The sequence below is a fragment of the Periplaneta americana genome, chromosome 15, assembly GCF_040183065.1.
Source record: "Periplaneta americana isolate PAMFEO1 chromosome 15, P.americana_PAMFEO1_priV1, whole genome shotgun sequence".
NCBI lineage: Eukaryota > Metazoa > Arthropoda > Insecta > Blattodea > Blattidae > Periplaneta > Periplaneta americana.
Window position 1 is genome coordinate 66361322 of NC_091131.1, and position 26022 is coordinate 66387343.

The 26022-nt window shown below is 36.0% G+C and overlaps 1 protein-coding gene across 2 annotated transcripts; it reads right to left on the reverse strand.

Annotated features, from left to right (window-relative positions):
- Window positions 1–4268: 4268 nt before the first annotated feature.
- LOC138715061 (serine hydroxymethyltransferase, mitochondrial-like) lies at window positions 4269–24658 on the reverse strand. Of its 2 annotated transcripts, none has more exons than XM_069847535.1 (8): window positions 24468–24658; window positions 24220–24360; window positions 24064–24143; window positions 23601–23801; window positions 10931–11135; window positions 9100–9239; window positions 5194–5723; window positions 4269–4474 (listed from the first exon to the last, which is right to left on the reverse strand). In XM_069847535.1, exons 1-8 carry the CDS (start codon window positions 24510–24512, stop codon window positions 4344–4346), a joined length of 1473 nt encoding a protein of 490 aa, XP_069703636.1. In that variant the 5' UTR covers window positions 24513–24658; the 3' UTR covers window positions 4269–4343. The 2 variants fall into 2 exon arrangements, with proteins under 2 accessions (XP_069703636.1, XP_069703635.1); XM_069847534.1 differs by lacking the exon at window positions 24064–24143 and adding an exon at window positions 23928–24007 and having other exon boundaries at window positions 24468–24655.
- Window positions 24659–26022: the final 1364 nt, after the last annotated feature.

Below are 26022 nucleotides of genomic sequence, written 5' to 3' on the forward strand. Positions count from 1 at the left end.
ACTAGCATGCCGTGCCATCTATAGAACAACACTTACGTTCTATAGTTCCCCCTTTCGCCACATCAAACATAAACGTCACTTCTGTACTACAGTGGCTCTCTTCCATAGTCGCTGTACTCTACACTACAATGAACAGTGATTACATGACTTTCATAATTATTATAATCACTATATTCCGCTCTACTTAGCTCTTCCACGACTTAACTATAATCAGCAGTCATCAATGAAATATAGTTTGGCTTCACAACCAGATTGTAACTTGGTTTCACGTAGGAAGTCTTTTCTTGAGGATCACACACGCGAAAGTTCTCAGATATTATTCCCGCCGAAAAATATCATGCCAAAATGAAAGTATTGTTTTCGGAATATCTGCGCTACTTCCAGGGACTATTTCCACTTCTTCTCAGGGTGCGAATTGATTGGGACAGGGGGATGCTGAGGACTGTCCCCCCCTGGACAATTTGATGTCCCCTACTGAAAAGATATTCATTTGTTCCTGCTAGGGACAATGTTTATCCTCTTCAGGTACCTAATTTATAGTTTTCGTATTTTATATATATATATTTTTTTCCTTGTACTGGGGAGGGACCCGAAGGTTTGCACTGCAGCCTGAGGCTTATTGTGCTTATTATTTCTGTTCTCTGAATGATTGGGTAGCCAAACAGTTGCGCTCTTGTACAAGTACAGCATACCACACAGTGAACTTAACCTAGGCTATTGTATGGATGATAATGATGATATGTGAATTAATGGTGGCGAAATGAGTTTGAGGTCCAATGCGGGAAGTTACCCAGCAATTCTGCTTCAATTGGTTGAGGAAATATCCTGGAAAAAAAACTCCAACCAGGATTTGAACCTGACCCGCTTATTTCACAGTGAGACGTGCTGTTACTCCACAGCGGTGGACATTTTAAATCTTACTAATGAAGTAGGCTACATCAGTGGCGAAGCTAAGGTGTAAATACTGGGTAGTCTGAAAAAATCTGCTTAGCTTATATCTTTTTATAGACAGATGTTTTCTCCCTTTCCTATAAAAATTTTTTGTGACACAGACCCCACAAGAAGATGATGACCACTGATTTTTACCTCCAAATGTTGTCTTTGTAATAATGACAAAGTTGCTGTAACACCATTATTTGGTTACCATTTCACTTTCTAAACATTGTAAGAATAAAATTCTCTGGAGAAAAATATATAGAGTTTAAACTAGATATTTTTTTATTATTTAATGAAGAGGCACTTGTAGTAATTGAACCTGCCACCATAAATGTATTTAAATACTACCTTTGATATAATTTGCAAGATACTTCCTGCTTGTCATGTCTGTCACAAAAAGAATAGTTTTTTCTTGCTACAAGGAATCCCGTGAGTTGATCAATTTGACATTTTTTTTCTTCTTCATTGGAAGCTATGACTTACTCTAACTTAATTTATTTTATTTTAGTAGGTTATTTTAAGACGCTTTATCAATATCTTAGGTTATTTAGCATCTGAATGGGATGAATGTGATAATGCCGGTGAAATGAGTCTGGGGTCCAGCACTGAAAGTTACCCAGCATTTGCTCATATAGGGTTGAGGGAAAACCCCGGAAAAAACCTCACCCAGGTAACTTGCCCCAACTGGGAATCGAACCCGGGGCACCTGGTTTCGCAGCCAGACGTGCTGTTACTCCACAGGTGTGGACCCCTACCTTAATGGTACGAACATTATATGATAATTGTGTTAAAACTGATGAAAAACCTGACATGGGCTACACATATTGTGACATCATTTAAGTGGCATAGCTATATGGTAGTGTTTGGTCATAGCCTACTGATCATGTGTTATTAGAGGAGAAAAACTGTTACCGTAACAGATAAATTCTGTACGACCAAAAATTAATCTTTACATAGCTACTGATTATGTGCCTGCTGGCAGAGAGCACCGCAGTTTTGTCAACTTAGCCATTTTATGACTAGATCTAGCCTTTTGGAGTCGTTTCCATCTACAAAAATTCAAAGTTTTACATTGAAAATGTAGGGATTTATCAATTTTTCCTGGAATGTGACTACAAAATAATACTGTTTTATATATATATAGCATACATATAATTTAGGATGCTCCTTGTTATTATTCTTATTTTATTATTATTATTATTATTATTATTATTATTATTATAAATTATTGTTAGTATTAATTATTGGTATTATTATTAAGTGTATTTTTAATTAACAAGTTTATTATTGTCATTATTGAGTGTAATTAGTTACCACTGCCACCGGATATATACCCATTGCAGTGTGAATAAATAAATACATACATATGCACACATACATACATACATACATACATACATACATACATACATACATACATAAATACATACATACATACATTTTAATTATTTTTGTTTAGAGATTTTGTTTTGAGACAAATTCCTGAAAATGTCCTGGAATCTGAGATTCAATATAAGCAATGGACAAAGTCAGAAGAGAATTGGGTGAGACGGTGTGATATGGCTGGAGTTACGAGCTTCTATATTTTTATGGCATGTTCATGTAAAACGTGTACAAGCAAAGCATTTTGATGAAATGAAATCAATGATACAAGGATACTTTTTGATACAAGCATTGTGGTATACCTGGAAACGAGAAAGTCGATAATATTGCAAAACAGGCAACATATTTGCAACCAAGACCTCTTCAAGTGATATCTTTATCCAGTGCTTTTGTTTCAGTAAAGTCTCATTTTACAAACCTATGGATCAACAATTGGCTCTCTTCTGACAAAGGAAAAATTTTACAGTATATACAAAAGAAACCAAATGACCTGGAAATGTACAAAAACTTGCCCAGACATGTTCAAACATTTTTAACAAGAGCCAGAACAGGTCACATTCACTCAATTGTACCTACACCGATTTCACATTTCTGATAATCCTACTTGTCTGTGGTGTAATAATCATGATGAAAATCTGAAACACATTCTTCTATACTGTCCATCCATAAACTACAAAAGAAGTAAATTAAAATCATCAGTACCAGTTGCAGAAGACACAGCCCTGCAGTATATATTGACTACACCCCAACTCTGGCTGCTAGCAACAGGCATCTATAATGAACACCGATCAAAGTACCCCTCATTTCTCGTAAAAAACAACAACTGAATAGACTACAGTGGACTTTATGTTGTCAGCAAACAGCTGGATACATTAAGAAGATTGATTGATTGATTTTATTGTGAGATTTTATGAATACAGCTCTTTAATTAAACCAAAAGAATTTACCAATAATTACTGACAAAAGAGTAGCATGATGTTAGTCGTTGTCAATCAATGTGCTGATACGAACCCAGACCTGTTGACCGGAAGTTCCAGGTTGATACTGCAAATGGGGATGAATGTGATGTATAGCCAGAGGTAAGGGAGTGCCTTTATAACCTGTCTTGATAATATAATTTTAATCTTGAATGGTTTATAGCATAAATGTGTATTATATTTGCCAGTTTTTTCTGAATTTCAAGATAAAAAAAAATTGATGTGCATATTATATTCGATGGTATTTTTGCTTTTTTACATTTTCACGGCAAACCTAATTTCGAGAAAAATTTAATTAGAACGTATAAATGAAGTTCTATACCTCTCAGAGTTTGAAATAAAATCGTATAAGTGCGAAAAACGTATAAACGAAAAACGTATATCATAGTCTATCATGGTTTAGACCACTCAATGATCTGTTCCAGTTTCTGTTATAGTTGTTGACTCCATCTTTTAACTGGTCGACCCTGGTTTCTGAGTCCTTGGGGACTGTAATTTAAGATTCTGTAGGGCAGCTTTTCTTCATCCACCCTATTAACATGTTCAAACCATCTTCGTCTATATTCATCTATTTTATTAATAATGCTGTTTGTAATTCTCTATGGATGTCTTCATTTTTTTGTTTGTTTAGAGTGTATCGTACCATATATCGTAAAAATTTAATTTCAGCTGCTTCTATTCGTCTTGCTAAATTTTTGTTTATATCTGAAATAAATTAACATGGAAAGAATAGGAATTTTGCCGCGACACCAGAAAAAAATGTATAAGTGAGAAATGTATAAATGAAGTTTTACTAATAACTTTACTAATGATATGATCCTAATGAGTTCAGTAAAAGACGGTTATATTGCTTACAGAGCACCAATGACAGAAAGCAGCCATCTTTGCATGCAAGCGTGTGCCTGTGTGTTTGCATATGCAGTCAGGGTGGGGATCTCTGAGTGGAAAAAACACAAAATTTTGTCACTGATGTATATTGGTAAAAATCAAAATTTAATTATTAGCATTCTTTACAAAATATGAAGAGTTCATTTTATAAACATAGTGCTAATGGTCATCAAAGCCTGGCATTGGAAACTGAATGACAAAGTTGTGCACATCTTCTCGCAGCTTCTCCAGCTGACGCAGGATATCCTGGTCATTACTGATCACGTGCTTGAAGTCCTTCAGTTTAGTGCCTGCAACAGAAGAAATGTGACAACACATGCCTGTCTTTAAACATGTATGTATGCCTTTTTAGATTCAGATTTGATTTGAGATGGACAAAAGCCTTAATGTACAGGGAGTTAACTCAATTGTGTTTATCGCAACTGTCCAGTAGAAGCAGATATTCAGAATCTTAGCATCAATACTAGGATCTGATTTCTACTTTCTTCATTCGAGCATCTGTGATCTATGTTATGTTTTTTATTTAACGACGCTCGCAACTGCAGAGGTTATATCAGCGTCGCCAGGATGTGCCAGAATTTTGTCCTGCAGTTCTTTTACATGCCAGTAAATCTACTGACATGAGCCCGTCGCATTTAAGCACACTTAAATGCCATCGACCTGGCCCAGGATCGAACCCGCAATCCTGGCCATAAAAGGCCGCACTATACCAACTCGCCAACCAGGTCGATTCTTTGATCTATGCAATCACACAAGCCTACAAAAACATCTGTTACAAAACATGAACATTAGACGAAAAATTACTGGTAAGTTCTGAATGGAGGTGTCTCATTCAGAAATAGGGTTATTTTATGTGCTGTGAATTTATGAAACTAAACTCGCGGCTTTACTTCACTTCCAAATGCTGCAAACAATGAGTTCTATACACTTCAACCAGGTTTGAATCCATTTAACTTTGGATGTAATGTAATGATTTGATCCCAAAATGCAACAGCTCTTGTATACACACCTGACTTGCTCTTTGCCTCTGCAGCAATGGCAACACCCCGGTCCAGCAGTTCCACAACCTTGACAAAGTCTGCTTCCTTGAGTTGGCGTGAAGTGAGTGCAGGGGCGCCAAATCGCAAACCACTTGGGTTGAGGGCGCTGCGGTCGCCAGGACAGGCGTTCTTGTTGGCAGTGATATTGCAGGCATTGAATACCATCTCGACACGGGCACCATCAAGCCCTTTGGAGCGCAGATCGACCAGCACAAGATGAGTGTCGGTGCCTCCTGCAACCAGTGTGTAGCCACGCTCCACCAGCGCTGCAGCCAAAGCCTTCGCGTTGCGCAGCACCTGTAACTGGTACTCCCGGAAGGAAGGAGAGCGGGCCTGCTTCAGGGCCACTGCAACCGACCCAATGGCATGGTTGTGGGGACCACCCTGCAGAGACGGGAACACTGAGTTGTTGATGCGTGTCTCATAGTCATACTCGATCACTTGCCCTGTCTTCTTATCCACTGATTTGGTGCCCCGCCGGTAGAAGATCATTCCTGACCTATGACAGAAATCCCAAATGTAGACATCGTGACTAAAAGAGGAGACTGCACTAGCATATTATCTATGAATGTGATTTAGTAACAGTCCTCAAAAGATATCAAGAATTTAATATCATAAATCTGGAGCAAGGGACAGCACTATGAGGGAATGTGAGTTGGCTTTTGAAATTGATCAAGGTTACAATATAGTTTAACTTCATCCTTTCAAAACCTCCGACTCACATACTCCATTATTTTTATGCGTAAAAGGAAGTTTTTTGCTATTCCACTATCAGTAACAAAAATATTTCACTTAACAGTGATGCTAATGATGGTACAATAATGAAGAATCACAGACCTTCTAAGTACTACATACATAACTTTTGAGAATAACTAGTGACTAGAAGAGTGACTGTTTCCATCCCAAACTTCCTTCAATTACCAGAGACAGATTCCTGTCACGGTAAGTAGATGTAAAAGGTCCATGAGGTTGACGTGGTCTGGAATGATGTAACTCGCTCCTGCTTCCATTACATTTAATTTTTAAATAAAAGTAATGTGGCACTCATAGCAATTGGTAAATTTTTAAATAAATGGCCAAATATTGGTAGTAAAAACTTTATATATATATATTTAAAGAGTTGTAATTGAATCGAAGATAGTTTATAAAGTAGAAATACAGGTTATGATTTATCCCGATTATATATTGATTGAATAAGATCTAAATTTTGCAAAAAAAATATTTAGGAGTGCTTTGGAACACCTCAAACGTAATGACTAAATATAAATGGGTATGGATAGCAGCGTGGACTCTATTTTAATAAGAAAAATTAAATATCTGAGATAGCTACATTACAGAGAAATGAGACAATAATAATAACATTTTTGTAGTCTACAAAAATGAAATCAAAATGAATAATTTAAATGAATATAAATTTAGTATGAGGGGCAGTCAAATGAAAACGGACCACCATATAATTTATATAACAGATAGCTCATCCCTATGTTAAAATCGGTAGCACTTCGAAGAGAACAACCGCCAGGATCGCCACCCCTCCGCTGTAAACGAACACAAGATGACAGTACAGTCGCTAATGTAATTCAAATGGGAGTTATGACGTGACTCCTTATGTAACAACTAGATGCCAGCATAGTAAACCTGACAAAAGTTGTTACCGTCAAAGCCTATAAGGCCGAGCAATCTGGGTATTTATGATCTCGGATATATCTCACAACAGACAAGTTGGTACCACTGCAATTTGATTGCTGAACTGACATCTGGTGGCGACTCGCGAAAGCACAATTACAATCTCTGCTTATATACTAGTTGTTCGTTTATTGTGCTGGAAGTGAGGTTAGAGATACGTGTGTTCGTCCAACATCTCTAATGGAGGCAGGTAAAAAAGAACAGCGAGGTGTAGTGCGATTTTTGACTGCTGAAGGAGTAGGGGGACGAGAAATCCATCGTCGCATGTCTGCTGTTTATGGCGAACACAGCATGTCATGTTCGTGTGTACTGGAATGGCACAATAGATTCCAAGAGGGATTTGTGTCACTGCAAGATGATGGTCGCCCAGGATAGGCTCATCATGCCATCACTCCTGCTGTTATCGCTGAGGTTGATGGTCTTATACGGGGAAATCGACGGATTACTGTGGAAGAACTTCGTTCTTTGGTGGGAATAAGTCACGGTTCCGTGCGATGAAGCACCTGCATTACCAAAAAATCTGTGCGCAATGGGTTCCACATCAGTTGACAGAGGAACAAAACACAAACAGAATGGCTGCTTCACTGGGTCACTTGCAATGATACCACGAGAAAGAGTATGCATTTCTGTCCCAGAGAGCAAACCGCAGAGCCAACAATGGAAACACATGGATTCTCCCCCACCGAAAATGTCCAAAGCAATACATACTAGTTCCGGTAGTCATGTCGACATTCTTCTTCGATTCTAGGGGTCCTCTGCTTGTTGAATTTCTCGAGCATGGGCCACAATCAATGCACAGCATTATGAAGAAACTTTACAGAAACTGAGATGTGCCATTAAGTAAGTCAAAATGCCCTGTAATGCTATTGAACGGCATTATCCTTCAAGATAATGCCCGCCCACATACTGCCAACTCCATGAGGAATACGATTCAGAGATTTGGTTGGGAAATGCTTCAACACCCCTCCTACAGCCCAGATCTCTCTCCATGCGATTTTCACATTTTTGGAGAGTTGAAGAAAGACATTCGTTGACTTCATTCTGCATCAGACGAAGACGTATGTGACTGAGTAAAAAACTGGTTCAGTAGACAGCCCACAAGATCTTCAAGAATGGGACTGATAATCTTGTCTCGCAATGGGATAAATGTATAAACAGTTTTAGAGATTATTTTTGAGGTAATAAATGTTCTATTATACTTTTTGGCATCTGATTCGTTTTCATTTGACTACCCCTCATATGCAAAATCATGAATAAGGGGAGCAAAGAGATAGCTAGACAAGAACTTTAGAGTGATTTAATTAAGTTACATTCACGTTCATTAATTAATTATAAGAAAATTAAAAGTTCATGGCGACAAGAATAACAGATAAGAATTAACTCCAAGGAAGAATGGATGGGTTTAGCATGGTGGCATCTAGATGAGAAAGATGTTTGCCTCTTTTGCAGCCAGAAAGAAGACATGATACACATAATGTTATTATGTCGAAAATTAAAAATTAAGAAAATAATGTATAGAAGAGAAAATTCTGAAATTATACAACAGATTAGCATTTAAGAAATTATGTGGCATTGTAAGTAAAGATAATCTGAAAAAAATTGGTAAATTTCTATACATAGTTAAGGTGAAATGGGAAGAGAAAGTAAGTTACAAATGAGGAGCATCGTTTCAAAACGTATTATGTGCAATTTACAATTTTTTTAGACGAACGACGAAAAACTGGATTACTCATAAACTGGAGAAGTTTTCAAAACACTACACAAAACCATTTTTAAGTACTGGTTTCACAATTTACAAATATGACGACTTGGAACCATCAGACTTCACAGCATGCTCCTCAAATGTTAGATTGCTGTAAGTTTTGTTATAAAATGTTAGAAGTTTCGTGACTAAATAGGGTAATGAAAAATGTTTCAGATTTAACAAGGCTCACCTGTTAATAAGAGTATGAAGTATAGGTAACAGTTAAATTGACTTTATTGTAAGAGTTAAGAGAAGTATCTGAGAAATAAAAATGTAACAGGATTGCTATTACCTAGTTTCATAGAGCTATGTATATGCTTGATGACAAATATTATTATTATCATTATTATTATTATTATTATTATTATTATTATATTTAATTTATACCAGGTGTTTATATTTCCAGTAACAAAAATGAGACATAGCTTCAACAATCTCCCCATACCTGCCTCCTCGCAGAGTTTTGTGAGTGGTAGTGGTCACGATGTCAGCATATTCAAAGGGAGATGGTATCACCTGTGCAGCCACAAGTCCAGAAATGTGGGCCATGTCCGCCATCATCACTGCCTTAACTTCATTGCAAATCTGCAATAAACAACAAATGTTCACTCTGTTATTATTTAAGGGTTACAGAAAACTGTGTTTGGGCAAATGACCTCGGATTACTTCCGTCTTTCTTGTCGTCAATCCATGAGAGAGCACTTTTCCAGCCACCAGTGACATAACCTCTGGCCTTGATATCTGGCCACTGACTCTGACGTAATGCCAATTATGAAAAGCCAGAAAATTATAAGAACTGTACAGAAGTTAATGATGAAATTATTTCACAATGGATTTCATCTCATATGGATATGGTTTATTGTCACACAACATATATTTGGTCCTACTGATTCTTCACATTCATGTATTCGGGCCAGCATTCCCATTCTTATACATCATTTATACATTATATGACCAACGCCTGTACTATTGTTCAACTTCTATCTTTTTCTACTTCCCCTATTCCTATCAATTTCATTCACCATTTAATTCAATCTCTATTTTATCGACATTTCCCATTAATTTACCATTTGTTAACTCTTCCTTATTTTACTCTTATGATATAATTCAATTTATTTTAATGTTTCCTGTCTCCCCTGATACTTCCCCTTCTTACTTTGGCTAATCCCTACTCCTAGCTCATCTTACTCTTTAATTCAATAATATTACACACTATTCTTTACCTTCTTATTAAGTACAAACACCATGATCTTCTCACAATTAATCATTCACTATTCTCCGTCTTTTCTCTGGACTACATTTGAAGAGTCCACTGCAAGAATGATGGATGTCACTTTCTTGTCAAAAATGAACCAAGACTGTCAATGCATAGCTTAAGACATATAGGATGTACATACATACATATGGCATTAACACTGATAGTCATTGTCCAGTAATGATCGGAAAATCACAGTTAAGCTTTGAGCGCTAAGCATTTCAAACTTTCAACTGCTTCTCCTGCAAAATGTATTCCAAATGACATCCATCATTCTTGCAGTGGACTCTTCATTTAGTAGTTGCCCAAAATAGTTTTTCCATCTGTTCAGTATGGAATGAGAGTCTGCAAGCAAGTCATCATTCTCATCCTTGATCACATTTACCCTTGCCTGATATTCTTTCTTAAATTCCTTTATGCCTTTATATAAATCTATAATGTTTTTATTCTTACTGTTTGTTTCTATCTCATTCAGTCTTACCTTCAAGTAATCTCCTCTCTTTTTTTTTTTTTTTGTTCCTAAGTGTATGCATGCTTCCTGTCTTTCATTGGAATAATTATCGTATTCACCTGAACTGGATTCTGTAAGAATTTCAATTTTGCATGTTTCCTTCTTTCTGCTACCATGCAACATTCTTCATCAAACCACGGTTTCTTTTTCTTAGTTTCACAATAGCCTATGCTCTGCTCAGCTGCAATTTTGATATTGTCTGATACTTTCCCATACACTATTAATATCTAACTCCTTCTCAACACTGTCGGAACTTCCTAAAGTGGCAAACCTATTTGAAATTTCGATCTGATAATGTTGCTTAGTTTCCTAATCTTTTAATTTCGGAATATTGAATTTTCTGATATTAATTTGTTGCTCTACTAGCTTGGCTACTGATAGTCTTTCTCTTAATTCTCCATTACCAAATAATGATCCCTGAAGGTTCGAATGTTTACTATACTAGGCCTAGTATGTCCTTTTCAAGATTGTGCTTAACTTAAATAATAGGATTAGATATTGAAATTTTACCTCTCGGAAACGCTTGTAGTCCAGCAGACGGGAGTATGCAGAAGTACCTGCAATGATGAGCTGTGGTCGAAATAGCATTGCTGTATGATGCAACATGTCGTAGTCAATGAGACCAGTGTTCACATCTAAGCGGTATGGCATGGACTCGAAATACAATGATGTGGCAGATACTCGCTTTGTGTCTGTCATGAAACCATGTGTAAGGCTGCAAAAAAACAAAACCAGTCAAAGATATTTAAAAAAATTAATAACAATTGTTGTCATTGATATCATCATTACCTTGACCATAGTATTCAAAAGTCTTTATAAGGTACACAAGTTTCATTACTTTCTAAATTAGGAAAAAAAATACATTTAAGTACTAATATTATAGCATTATACTAGGTATATACGAAATACATTTAAAAAAAAAGGTACTATCTCTTTGAAAGGGTGACCTTAAAAGGACTCAAGATTTTCTAAATTGTTCCTATATTTTAGTAGAGGTTAATTTATAATGGCTGTTTAATTTTTCTTTCTTCTGAGATTGTGGCAATATATTTAATCTATGTGTTGTCTCATTTCAATTTTGGAAGTTATGCAGATTTCCAATATAATTTATAAATGTATTTATCATTTGATTTTCTCTGTTGTAACGTACATTTTAAACATATATTTCACATAACATGTCAACAGGCCATTTTATACGACTTTCATTCTACAATTTAAAATTATTGTACATTTACAGAAATAAAAGTTGTGATGACCTGTGTATACTCTTACTTTCAACAACACAGACTTAATACAGCACGTGGTGGGAATATAATGGTGTAGCAGACGGTTGACTCAAACTCGTTTTCTACTGCGCATGTCGTCACTTGGGAAGCAGCAGCGGCGCGCTAATTCGCATCGCAGTGCTCGAGGAACAAAACAAACAGCTGTTGTGTGCACGTGCACGGTGTTAATTCTTTGTTTATATATATATATATATATATATATATATATATATATATATAATATTATATTGAATGTTATTCTTGTATCAGTAATGCTATTAATGTGATACATGCTATTAGTATGCCTAGATATGCAGTATCTGGGTTTTTTTATTTACAATCGAAAAACAAAAGGAACTGACGTAAAATATTATAGGTTTCCGAAGAATGAAGACTTGGCAAGACAATGGTTGCATGCTTGTAGAAGGGAGGATGAAGTCAATTTACAGCACGATGAGTTTTCTCGCATGTTACTAAATTTTATTTGCTTCGCAACTCATTTGCAAAATATATTTTCATGTTAAACTTATTGTTTGACTTATTCCATAGATTGCTTTGAGCGAAAAGAAAAGGGCGTAAAAATCTTAAGATTTAATGTTGTTTCAGCTCGAATATGTTGACTTCATTTTGAGGAGTCAAGTTACGAAGTACCTTTAAAGCAGAAACTCCTAAATTATGAACCAAAAAGCAGTCGTAATCTGAAAGTAGACGCTGTACCCACAAAAGCTCTGGCGCAGTCTTGCTTGAAACGAAAATCAACAGATAATCTGAGATTGGACAGATGTGAAAAACGGAGAAGGAGAAAAGAAATTCATGACATCATTGCTAATAGTTCATGTCCTCTTCAGGCCACTTCCAAAACCAATTCAGACGAACATGTATCAGAGGATAGTGCATTAGACCTAAATAACGAAACGTGAGTAATTACAGCATTATAATAAGTATTAACTAGTATGTTCCTGTGTATCATATTGTTAAAATGTTTCACATATGAGTCGCTCCGCAGAAGGGAATAATTTTCTCATAGTTCTTCAAAACTTTCTAAGCTAAAAGGACTTAATTACATGTCTCATAAAATGTTAAAGCTGTGTTATCTTTTAACAACTTCCAGACAGAAAAGGCTTCAGTAAACGGAAGGATTCAATTGTCTCGAATGTCAATAGAGGAGCAAAAAAGGCGTCAATCAATGGGCATAAAATAATTATTTCCTCACTTAACCCTAGCATTATCACGGTTGGGAAAAAATTGCCCACCCTTTTTATTTTCTAAATTTTTTTGAATTAATGAAATCTGGCAGCTTTCACCTTTACTCTATTTGTCTCTAACATGATAAAGTATGCACACATGTGTTCTGTTTCAGATTTCAAATATAGCAGACTAATAATTTGAAGTATTTGTTAGTGGACAGATTTTATCCACCCTTGGCATTTCATATGACCTACACTTTTAAACATTCTCTAGTTTGAATTCTGTGATTTTTGTCCATTGTTGTAACTGTTTGTAATGCCGTTAAAGTCGTTTACTGTTTCAATTCTCCACTTTACCATTTACTTGCAGTGTAGAAACTTGAGTTGGTAAATTTGTTCTTTCTTTATTGGTGTTTATTCAAATCTAGTTGTATTCAGGGATACAGAACATAGACATGAGTTGTTTTGTGGATAATAGCAGCCTTAATGTTTTGGGTAAAAGTGATATTATAGTGCCATTGGAAATTGATTTACCGGCGGAGTTGAAGAAAGAAAGTGGCAGTGAGGAAGATAATACAAAAGTGGTTAGTGAGGGTGAATCAAGGTCTATTTCAAGTACTAGCTGCTAACAAGAAAGCCGTTCACATTACGAAAATTAATGTCAGATGTGGAAATTGTGGACTTAATTTGTGTAAAAAATATTCAGATATTAAAATTGTGTGCAGGAGCATTTTACTAAAAGAAATATGCAGAATCACTGGAATGAAAAACTGATGTGTTTTTTTTTTTAAGTAATGTAAAAATGTTGACGATGAAACTTTATTGAACGTATTTGAGGAGCTCGGAATCAAAACGCGTTAAGTCCACATTTTATCGAAAATGCGTTTTTTTCTTTCGAATTTGCCTTCTTTTAGGGACACTTCATCATGCTACACTTGACATTTGTTGCAATTCACATTTTCAGATTCTTTAAAGCCAGCCTGAAATCGAAGGTCTGATTCAGAACGTATTCTGCCCATCACCCTGAATGGATCAAACCGAGTTGAGTCCATGAACTTAAGATATCTTCTAACGAAAGCAGTACACCAGAATGAACGTAATTAATTCGACAACTGCCTTTAACAAATGTTCATTATTGACTCTTTTCTAAAGTTTGCTTGTTGCTATCTTTAAGTTCATGCAGTAAGATTTAAAAGGACGGGCTTCTTGCCAGGAATCTCTATTTAAATCTCCACGCGCAGACAGTGAATTGGTGGTGTGCGGTAAGTGGCATTTAAAGGCAGGTGGAAGTCGTTTGCAATAAACATGGGTCTTTTACTACAAATTGTGATATTATACTCATAATTTGGTAACAGTTTGAACATTATGTTAAGTTTCGAAAGACTCCAGTACAAAACATTTCTTGTGAGATTTACAAACTTTGCAGGTTCTCGCTGGCTTCTTTTTCTGTGGGTGGTAGGTATATGTCGGGAGGGGGGGAATAAGCCCAACAGTTTGCTTGTACTATTGTCGTCGTAACCCTCTATAAAATGCGTGCTTCCAGGTCAAGTTGATGATTTGTATAGATCCTTTGCTTCCTGGGTTTGCTTCCCTTCACGGTCTTACATGCAATTACGTAGACATTGAAAAGCTGAAAAGTACCATAAACATTATATTGAAGAAACGTTTCTGTAGTTTTTTTTTTTACGTATTTTCCAATAATGGAGAAGGGATATAAGACTTCATTCTGACGCTGACCTGACAGTCAACCCACAACATAACGTTATTGTACTCTATTACGCCCTTCAGTTTCACCACTGTTTATTCCCCTTCATTGTTACCCTTTTTTCCTTTATGCTCACCATGTGAATGTTGTGCTTCGTAGACAGACCTTTTCTGTCATGTCACTTTACTGCCAATAACTCTTACAAGACCTCGATTCTGATTCCCTTTCTTAAACTTTGTTCATTCCACTTGGAATGCAGGACAGAACTTCAATGCACTTTTATTCAAACAGTTAGAATTCTGGAAAACCTTTCGCGTATATTTATAGGAAAATAACTCCTCTTCTTCACGAAAGATCGTTTTACAACATATAACAACACTCTAAATAGACAGCTTGAAAAAAACTGCATTTGACAGCTTGAATGAAAACTGTCAATAAAAGTCGCAGGGTCACAAAGACGTCATGTCTAGACGGCTATGCTTTGGGAGCGCATCACAAGACGTTAGTAGGGAAGGGATTAGTTAATACAGCTTCTTGGTATTCATAATCAATTAACCTACCCCACTTCCAAAACCTTACGGAGCTGAGCTGAGCTAAGTTAGCAAGCTGCGAGAGACTCTGCAATGCTTCCCGCGTGACGTCATCACATAGTAGGAGAACGGGCGAGGCTGCGCACTGCTTCACCATTATATTCCCACCACGATACAGCACACATATTGACTGTTTCTTTTGATGTTAGAGATCAGAAGGTCATAGTTGAGAATGATAAGATTTTTATGGGCAATAACGATTCTTAGAATGTTTTATTTTCTGAGGTAAGTAATGACAGGTGATTTGTATTATATTCGTAGATTTACAGAGTACAGAGGAAGTTCGTTTCTGATGAGAGCGCTCTACTTTTAGTTCATATCAAATTAATTTCTGCTAATAATCATTCTCATTTATAATATTATATAGATGGTAATGATTTCCATAACCTCAGAAATAGTATTTTTCATACATATGTATGCAAAAGATATGATTAATGAAAAAATAAATAAAAAATTGTAGGCGTTAACAGATAACAAAGGAATATGTTAATCAAATTGTCAGTCTTATTTTTTCATGTAATGTGCTGTAACCACTCAATAAATGTTCTAAAATTAGACCTTCATGTTCTTAAGATAAATTATCTCGTATGTAAGACATAAATGATCTGAAATCTCCTGTCAAAACTTTGGAAGTGAACACAGAACTCCAATAGGATAACGTTAAATCAGAAACCCATATATTGAACTCAACCTGTAGTTTTATAGGTTCCTACACACTAGGGATGTTAGATTCTCAAATTGAAAATAAGAAACAAACTTATGATGCTGTGAACTAGAGTCTAGGGTAGGTGATTACAGATAGTGGAATGTGGTGGGAAATATACTTGACTTAAAGTAAATAAGGATCTAAGTGCCATTTTCAAAGTCTCGAGATAAACGAGTCTTGACATACATTGAAGCTATTGGCACATACACTTCCCGCTATCTATGAATGCATAAATATGTATAAATCACAGTTTGCAATGAATTGAAACTGATCAATTTTCATACTGCTCTTTCTAGCCATATGTCGAAATAATGCTATCATAAATTTAAGTTTTCCTTTGCCAATCAAATCTTTCAAGTTCTTTAATCAAAAAGATTTCTGAGTACATCGTGAGTACATAATAGTATGTTATCAATAAGACAAAGTGATTCAGTTATAAGCTTACTTTAGAAACTTTTAAAATCAGATGAATTTCTCAGAGTAATGCATTCCATTTTAGAGAGAACATCATCATTGCTAAAATCAAACAACTTATTTATGTAACTTGCACAAGCTTTGTACAAATCATGCAATTCTTTTGTGTATTTATTCTTGTCATTTGGGTTATGTAGCCTATGTCTATTTAAACACTGGTGTACCTGCTATCCAAAAAAGAATCAGCTATTCTTTGTTCGAATTGAATTTTTAAATTCTTCATTACTTGATAAACTTCACAGATTGCTAGTGAATTTTGTTCCAACAAACTATTTTTTAAACATGTCTGTTAAATGTTGGTAAAAGTATTCAAACATTCTGACTCACCAACAAGGTTCTTTTTTTTTATAAAAAATGGGTAATTATCACTGCTAATAAAATGGGAAATTACAGTAGGGAGATTTTTAAGTAATGTGAAGATCATTTTCTTTTAATTTTAAAATTAAATGTTTAAAATAATCCTCATTATTAATTGAACAGTCAAAACAAGGAATGGTACTTACTTTATACCGTATGTGGAACAAAAAAGAAAAATACCATACTATTCATTAAAAAACCGTATGTCTGGCAACGTTATTATGCACTGCCATATCCAAATTGCAGAGCCTTCTTACAGCTGTTGGCCTCGAGTTATTAATTTCCATTGTCATTGTTGTGCATCATCACTTGCTCAACTGTCACAGAAGTTAGCGGTTAACACTTGACAGTGTGCATTTTGTCTGCATACATTATAACTACTTCTCCAAGACAATCAAAACGGCCCTAGTTCTTGTGATCATGTTTGCTATGCAAATAGCATACAATGTGTTTCTTGCAGTATTTCAGTATGCATGGTATAAAGTATTCATTAGAAGAATGAATATTTATGTATGATACATGCATAGAAATAAGTAATTTATAGTGTGTTGATTTAAATTCATAAGAAAGTTTCCTGGAATAACTGTACTTCATAGCATTACAATTCAAACATCAGTTAAAAAAGTACGACAAATGGGAATTTTTTTAACAAAAAGAATTCAAGAAGAAAGTTGTTTTAATTGAAGAAAAGCCAGACGATATGGAACACGGCTTGAAAATGTATTTCGTAAATCTCTATCACAATTATCCTAACAAGCTGGTGTATCGAAGACATTTGTTTCGAAAGCAGCAAAATTTCTTCATCTAATGCATAGATTCAAGAGAGTGATCATGGAGCTAGCGCAAGCTTTTCAAACTGGTTTATCCAGTCTTCTCATAATGGAATTGTTGCCACAGATGAAGCTTGGTTTCACCTTAATGTCTGTGTACACACTCAGAATAATGGGTACTGAAGTACAAATAATCCTTCACTTAATGTGCGAGGTACCACAGCATGATTTAAATGTGGGTAAATAATAATAATAATAATAATAATAATCTGTGGCGCTACAGCCCACGAAGCCGAAGCAGAGGTGGACGATCATCCAACCAGAATGGAGGTATCGTGTGGTTAGCATGATGAGCCCCCCAGCCATTAAATGTGGGTATATGGTGCGGTATAAATGCTAAAAGAATAGTAGGACCAATATTTCTTTTAATACAAAAGGGAGCAAAATGAAGGTTTATGAAACCAACCCCCACACACTGAAGGATCTTGGAAACAACATCCTACATCTAATTAATTACACATGATGAGCTACTATATGTTTCTCAGAATTTGTTCACGAGTTGTACCAGTTAACGACAAAGGAAGATATTTTCAGCAGTTCTGGCAAAGGTATACAGTCGATTCCGGTAATTTGCGGTAATTAATGCACGAATTTCAGTGAAATATCGAAAATCGCGAATTATTAGCAAAATGTTTTATCATTATTTGAAGTTCAGTAAAAGTTACTCTAACAGGTTTAATTACTGAAATACACTTCAAAATCAAGTGCAAAATGTGAAACAGTGCAAAATATTTTGAAACAATGTCTTGCAGTAGCTACTGCAATGGAATAGAATCTTAAAACAAGAAACACAAGTTTTACAAAATAACATAGGACACTTTAGTTTAATAAAATAATGTCATATTTTTTGTTTCTTAGAGAATTGTTCATTTTTCCTGATTTCAGACCGCAAATTTCTTAGGAATTTACAAATATTCTCAGCATTTGTGAGTTGCCACAAGGGTCAAAGAGTATTTCAGCATATAAATATGTTTACAAGTTCATTGAACAATTGATTTTGTTTTTGACAAATGAAACTGCTACAAATACAGAGCTGCAAATCCATATTTAGGTAAGTAGAAACATACCTGGTTTTAGAGAGAGAGAGAGATAAGTTTACGAAAAATATTACAATATCTGTAGACGAAAAGTCATCACAATTTTCCATATACAACAAAATCGTGTCTAAAGCGATACTAGTTTGGGTGTGTGCAGCTCTCGTAACTTCCTGGCTTCATCCTCGCACTCTTCTTCATCTGCGCCATCCTTTCCAATGCCAGCTATCAAATTTCGTATGATATTGTCCTCACTTTCTTGTCTGTATCCTTGATCTTTCTTATCAACTTTAACCATTTGAGAAGAGGTAGAAACGGAAATGACGTTACTGTATCCTCCCCACAAGAAAAGGATCATGAATTACCCACAAAGAAAATTAACTGCACGCGAATTATTGGGAATCGAGTCTGTTTAGTTTTTAACTACATTGCTCAGATAGCTGTAGTGACCCCGCAGATGACTCATTCCCTTCAAGATAATATCGCAGTCTAGTATATATAGTCACGAAGCTTGGGATGATTTTTTGCATTTCTCGCGATAGTTGCTAACCGCTTGGAGCACTGTAAGTATTAGGAACAATAGACTGTGCCACTGCCATACAGGCCGTAAGGCAGACCATGTGACTCACTTAACCCGAACATGAAGGACGGTGTTTCAACCATATAAATTAGTTGGAATGCATAAAGAGTAACAATATTTTTCTAAAATGTAGTATAATTGCATTGATAAAATTTAAAACAATGATTATGAGAAACTTCAGACATAATTCACTTGCGAGTTAAGGTGTAATATTATTTTTGGTGTGAAAATTACGTTGTTCGTATGTGTAAAAGGCCTACCTGCCTTTATTTCGATTAAATATTGCGAAATTCTTGTACATTCATTTATGCACAATTAAATAATTTTCAGTTGTATCACACGGATATTTAAATATATTGAAATTATAGGTTATGTTTACTGTATCAATACTTCAATATTCGCATTTATACATTATAATCAAGCATAATGTCATATATGATACCCTACACATTCAATTTGTCTGTATTTGAATACTATAATTGAGTATTGAATTATTGTATTTATCTACTACCTAAGAGACGGAAGTAACACACAATTGTACATACACTAATTTCATAGGAGTGGTGTAGTAAATTTTCTGTTTACAATTAAGGAAGGTAGATGTGCTAAATTAAAATCACAATATAAACTCTTTTTTATTAAACCTCAAAATAGGTTCCATTCTAAACTTAAAATGTTGATGCGAACAGATTATGTTAACATGTAAAATTCTCTTCACATTAAAATAACACAGTTTTGTAATTATTTCTGCAACATATTATGCAACACGAAGTAAACGGAACTTATGGACACATTATACTAATAAAAGTTAGCAATGATACGCAATAAAGTTATAATATAATATTTCACTGAGCTCCATACACTGAAATAGAAAACCCGAACATACATTACGGCCTGGTCTAGATCGAAAAGGCATTGACTGTGCCGTATTTCGCATTGTTATGAAAAATTGTGTATACTGTGAAATGTTCATTATCGGTTGTAATAACTGTAAATGGCTAAAGTACAATAATTTGAATAATAATATGGGATAAGGAGACGTTTGTAGTACTATAAATTGTAAGAAAAAGAGGTCAGAGTTATCCTTCTTCCGAAAGATCCAGGAAGGTGAGTTTATAAAATATAATACAGTATATACTTTATGAAAATAATATATAAACCTTATGTATTTCATATTTCAATAGTGGGAGGAAGGTGTTAATTTTTTCAAAAGAACACAATATCGAAAGTATACATTTTATCGTCTGCTAGGGAAAGGTTCTGTGATGAGGTCATAGTAGCAATCCTGGTGGTTAGCAACTATCTATGGATGCATATTTATTAAATATTGAGCTTCATGACTGTATATGCTAGACTGTGATAACATCTTGCTTGTCATTACCAGTAATCATTCATATCAGTGTGTAGCAGGGCCAAAAGCTAAAGGAAGTCCCTATATTTTGTAGTATTGGTAATAGTAGCTCATGGTATTATTGATGCTATTATAAATAAGATGTAAAGTTATATGTAAATAATGATATGAAAGAGAGTAAAGCAATACAAAATTATTTCAGTCTATAAATGATACCTTATTGGTGTCACTTGTCAGGTTCAAACCTGTCTTCGAACAGTGGACTAAACAGCAACAATAATTACCGAATCTACAATTTAGGAATAGCAGCCCTACAGTAAGGTCCCTGTTTCCCGGGGACAGTCCCCAAATTTTTCTTTTTGTGCCCGGATAAAATTCCCTGGAATGTTTCCGTATTTAACAAATTATACACAAGTATCCTCGGATTGTCAATATCAAGTAATTATTAATGTGGCTTAATGACTCTTGTGCATTACCGTAGATGAATTTTGCTATTGCAACTTTGCCGTTTTTTCATGACCCCATAATCAAATATGAAGATGAGATGTAATTGCAGTCGAGTCCTTCATATTTTTATCAATGTCAATAGAAAAACTGAGCTCCAGGAAAGAACAGAACAATTTTTCCATCATCAATTAAGCAACTTTTTACATCTTCAGAAGAAGTGGTTCTTATTTCATAACAGATTTCTCAGCGTCTCTCATGAATTTTATGAAAATGCTATTAAATATCTGAGTTTCTGGGTTATTCAATCACAAGATGTCAATGAAGTATATAGCTAACATATCCTCTAGAAAGGGAGAAATTTGAAGAAAGAGTCTATTATTTTTTCTTCAGATATAGATGGATTTGACATCAATGAAGATATTTCATAACATTTATTGCTTGAAGAAACATGTAGCCAGAAAAAATATGAAAGCAGAATGAAGAAAACCCTACTCTTTGTTCAAAATAGTGATTTTTTTTTCTCTTTCTGGGAAAATGATATCTGTGCACAACTCCAGAAACTTATTGAACTAATCTATGTCTTCCAGGAAGTAATGTTCCACTTGAGAGTTTTTTTAATGAGCATGACGTGGACATTTCAAACATCCAGAATGAGTTTAAAACCTGTTCGAGTCATGCTTGCTGTCTTAACCAACTTCAACATTACCTGTCAGGTATTTGCTGCAAAATAGGGACAAAGAGAAGATCTGTTAAAAAAAATTAGTCTTCTGAAAAATACAGTAATGAAAGTAGTATGTAAGTAGAATGAATAATTTTAGTGTGTAAACAGATTGAGTATTTTAATTCTCTAAATTGCGTAAGAACAATAGATTACAAGTGAATGGAAAACAACAGAAATGTTAAACGTAGCTTTTCATAATTATGTCGATATCTGTCCCCGGAAATTGTGAAAAAATCTGGTAACCTTAACCTACAGGCCCTGCTTTTCTTGTTCAAACTCACAGTTTGAGTTCAGCAGGTATGGATGCCTATACAAAAGTTGTTTTACTCAGAGTCCTGTGCATGCTTATGATAAGTTCTGACCAAGCCTTTCAATCATTCTGAATAAAAATGTAATAGGCTACTGGATTCTCAGTACTAGGAATGCTTATGCAAGAGTCCTGAGATCCATACCTTCCAGAATAACAAGAATCTTCCTGTACCGTATTTTGTAAAATGAGAGGATGGAGTGTGAGAAAAATATATAACCTCAAATCATAGAAAATCATAAACATTCAACTAAATCACAGAAAAATCATTAAGTTCAGCGGCGGACTTTCAGGGGAGGCAAGGGAGGCCGTGCCTCCCCTAATATTTTACCAGAACACAATATGGCAGTAATAATTCCAGCTGAATTAAGATCACAGACAAGTTATAGCAAATGATGAACATTTTTCCTTTTATATTAATTTTACTATTCACTATGACTAAGATGTAAGTTACGTAAAGTCGACCACTTCGAGTTGGTGATGCCCGCTCACAATACTGTAGATAACTTAGTGCAAATAATTCGTACTGAAAAATAACAGATAGTGCTGTAACCTGTATAGTCGACATCCAGCAGCCTCCTGTGTCTATGCGAGAGTGGGAGAAAGGAGTCGGCTACATGACTCTACTCCCTGGTAACCATGACAACAGCAGTTCAACCAATAAGATAGCTGGTTAGAAGAGTGTTTAAACTTGACTAGAACGCGCAAGGGGAGCCGATTTGGAGACGTCCTACCCACCGCTGACAACTGTAGAGCTTATAGTCACGGCCGGTTTCAGCTGTATTAGGAAGCTCTCTCTCTTTCTCTCTTCTTGGTTTTAGAAAATTGAATCACGTGTTGTTAGTTTTCTCTCCCTGCGTAAAAATTTTCATTTATGTTAGATTTTCTCTTGTTTGCGGGTGTTTTTGTTATTTTATTATTTTGTGTTTCGAGATGTAATTACTTATCCAGTATTTTTAATATATCGAGAGTTTAGAAACAAATGCAGATTTGTCTCTAGCGTCTTCTAGTAGCAGTTATTCAGTATTTTGTGACCTATTTGATCGGTTTGAGAAGAAAGAGGAACGTCCAGTTAATTTGCTGTAAAATTAGACTATGTAATAGTAATGAGCAACACCCGGATTCTTAGGTTCGAATCAATTTTGTTGCTATCGCGTTACTCTCGAAATATTGCTTTTCTTGTTCGTTTTATATAGTGAAGAATAACATTCTAAAATTCAATATGACCTAAAAAGACCTAATTCGTAGGTTTAAAATCCTAAAACATAAATTGGAAAACCTAATTTTAATTTCTTAAAATCTATAAATTCTACGCTTGGTAATGAGGTACGTCACAGGCCTTATATTTTTATATTCTCATCATTGACGTCTTGGCCTCCTCAACTTTCAAACCCACCGTCCGCTACTGATTAAGTTGCAAAGTGTACTGAAGGAGATGCGAATAATTGTTTGTATGTACAATAAAAATATTTAAACTGTACCATGAGTAAGTCACTACTGAATTTCTCAGTGCCCTCGAGATAATATCGTCTGCCAAAGTGAAGAATATGATAATGTATTTTGTACCAGTACGATAGTGTAAGAGAAAAGTGCCTGATCATAGTGTTTTTTCATCGCTGTACTTACTGTCCCCCGTGTGGTAGATCCAGCCCCATGATGCGGTCGTGAGGTTTCAGAAGTGCAGAGTATGCTGCAAAGTTTGCAGGAGACCCAGAGTATGGCTGAACATTCACTCCCCATTCTGACGGATTCAATTGGAATGCTTCAAGCGCACGTTTCTGACAAAGGAGCTCGATCTTGTCAATGACTTCTGTGCCGCCATAGTACCTGTGGAAATTATGACAGATTTACCAATATGCCGGCCTTTGTAACACATGACACATATACCAAAACCCAAAGCAACAAAGGAAGAATACAGAAACGGATGGAGAAGAGGGAACAAGGGAGGCATACCTCTGTCCTGGGTAGCCTTCGGAATATTTGTTGTTGAGACATGAACCTAGGGCATCCAGCACCGCACGGCTAGCGAAGTTCTGCAACAATAAACAGTGTGAGGAGCATGCAACCCGCACCGCCACCTATGCAGTACCTGGCTCCGGGGTACCCCTCCGAGTGCTTGCAGGTGAGGCACGACCCCTGCACCTCCAGGACAGATCTGCTGCAAAAGTTCTGTAAAAATGCATCACAAGCTGCTGAAAGGGTCTACTGAAAGGGGCGGAGAGTACTCTACTACATACACACTCACCTCGGATGCAATCAGTTCCAAACCACATCTCTGCCGCTGCTTCTCCTCCTGCAACAGCGCCCACATCTCCGGGTCATCCTGCTTCAGGGGCTCTTGTCCCGTCCATCTCGCGCCAGCGGTCGAGCATTGTCTCACGCCTGCCTGCACAACATAACCTCAATTCATAACATCAAAGTAACGAACGGGTAATATTACATCGCATTTAGCATTGTCCCACCTGAATACAAGATTAAAACTTAACTGCCCACCTGTCTTACGCTGGAGGAGAAGATCAGCCTGAGACCGGGTAACATTGTGTGATGCAATGTGCACTGAAGTAGACCAAGAACAAAATGAGGCTCAACCACCACGGTTATAAATATACATATTGACCCTAGATTGCCTGAGGTCAATAATGTAAACACCAACCGGTACTTCAGACTGTTCAAACCGGTTCAGTTTCACAGACCCGCGAAAGGTTATCGCAGTTATCGTCGGCATAAGACTGCATGAAAACATGACTATACGATGTATACAAGATCTTGCGATGTATACGATGCAACACATGCCAGTTCGTATGAAGAGAAAAACAATACAATCTTTAATAACTAATAAATAAATACTGTAACTTTGTGGCTTAAGCTTAAATCATTCCAGATAACCTCAGATTACTAACAAATGCCGTAACCATTAATGCCTAGTGCCATATTATTTATTTGCTGAATATTATTTCTCGACAATTCATTGTATACAATGAGCTATAATGATTTCATACTGAGATTTCGAGCGTAATAAATTTTTAACATTGCTGGTATGTTCCTTTTATTGGTTGTTCAGGAAAAGACGGCAGGAAAGACTTTCTTGACTGTGGCTGCCGTGGAGGGGGTGGACTGTGGCTGCTGATTATTATAAACATCGCTCAGAGAAGCATTCCAGGAGCCATGTCGAAAACATTGGCAACAATATGCATTGAAATTAAATGCGTGCTAAACTAGCCCGGGCTATCGACTGGTTACTTGTACAGGATTCATATCATATCTTATCGATAACACTGGTTTATGAATACGAAAAACGTTAGTTCGCTGATCGTCCACCGGAAGCCCGCACTAAGAATATCTATGAATACGGCCCGTAGGTTTAACTATAAACTCAAAATGATTAAAAGCACAATTCGTAATTATATTCGCAGGAGTAAATATAACATTCTTTCCTAAACATTTCCTTGAATTAGCTGGTATACCTCGATGTTATTCCGATTATTCCGACGCTTATTCAGCATGAAATGTAGTATCATTCATTGAGTCTATGATTTCATTTGTTGATGTTTTTAACATTCATTTTTATGATACTATATATTTTTTATAGGTGATCTCGTGAAACCAAATGCATGAGTGCGACATAGCTTACGCCTTACAGCAAGAACCTTATGGGAGAGGGTAAGAGAGCAAGTCAAAGCGTAACGAGCTCTCTGTATGATCTGTGGTACCTGAGGGAGGGAAGCTTCTCAGTCCACCTTCGTCCCCTCACGCGCAGGTTGGTCACGAGATAACGAATGACCATAGGCGGAGAAAGGACCGTTTCCTAAGGAGGGGGGGGAGCAAAACCATAGCATTCCCATATAACGGGGTTATGGGGGACACCATTTACCTCCTCCTCCCCCCATTATAGCTTGAACGTGGTACCGCAGTCTATTATATATACAGTCACGAAGCTCAATACGTAGTAAATATGCATCCACGGACAGTTGCTAACCACTAGGATCGCTACTATCGCCTCATTACAGACAATGCGAAATAGTACCTGCACAGTCTATTGTTCCTATTA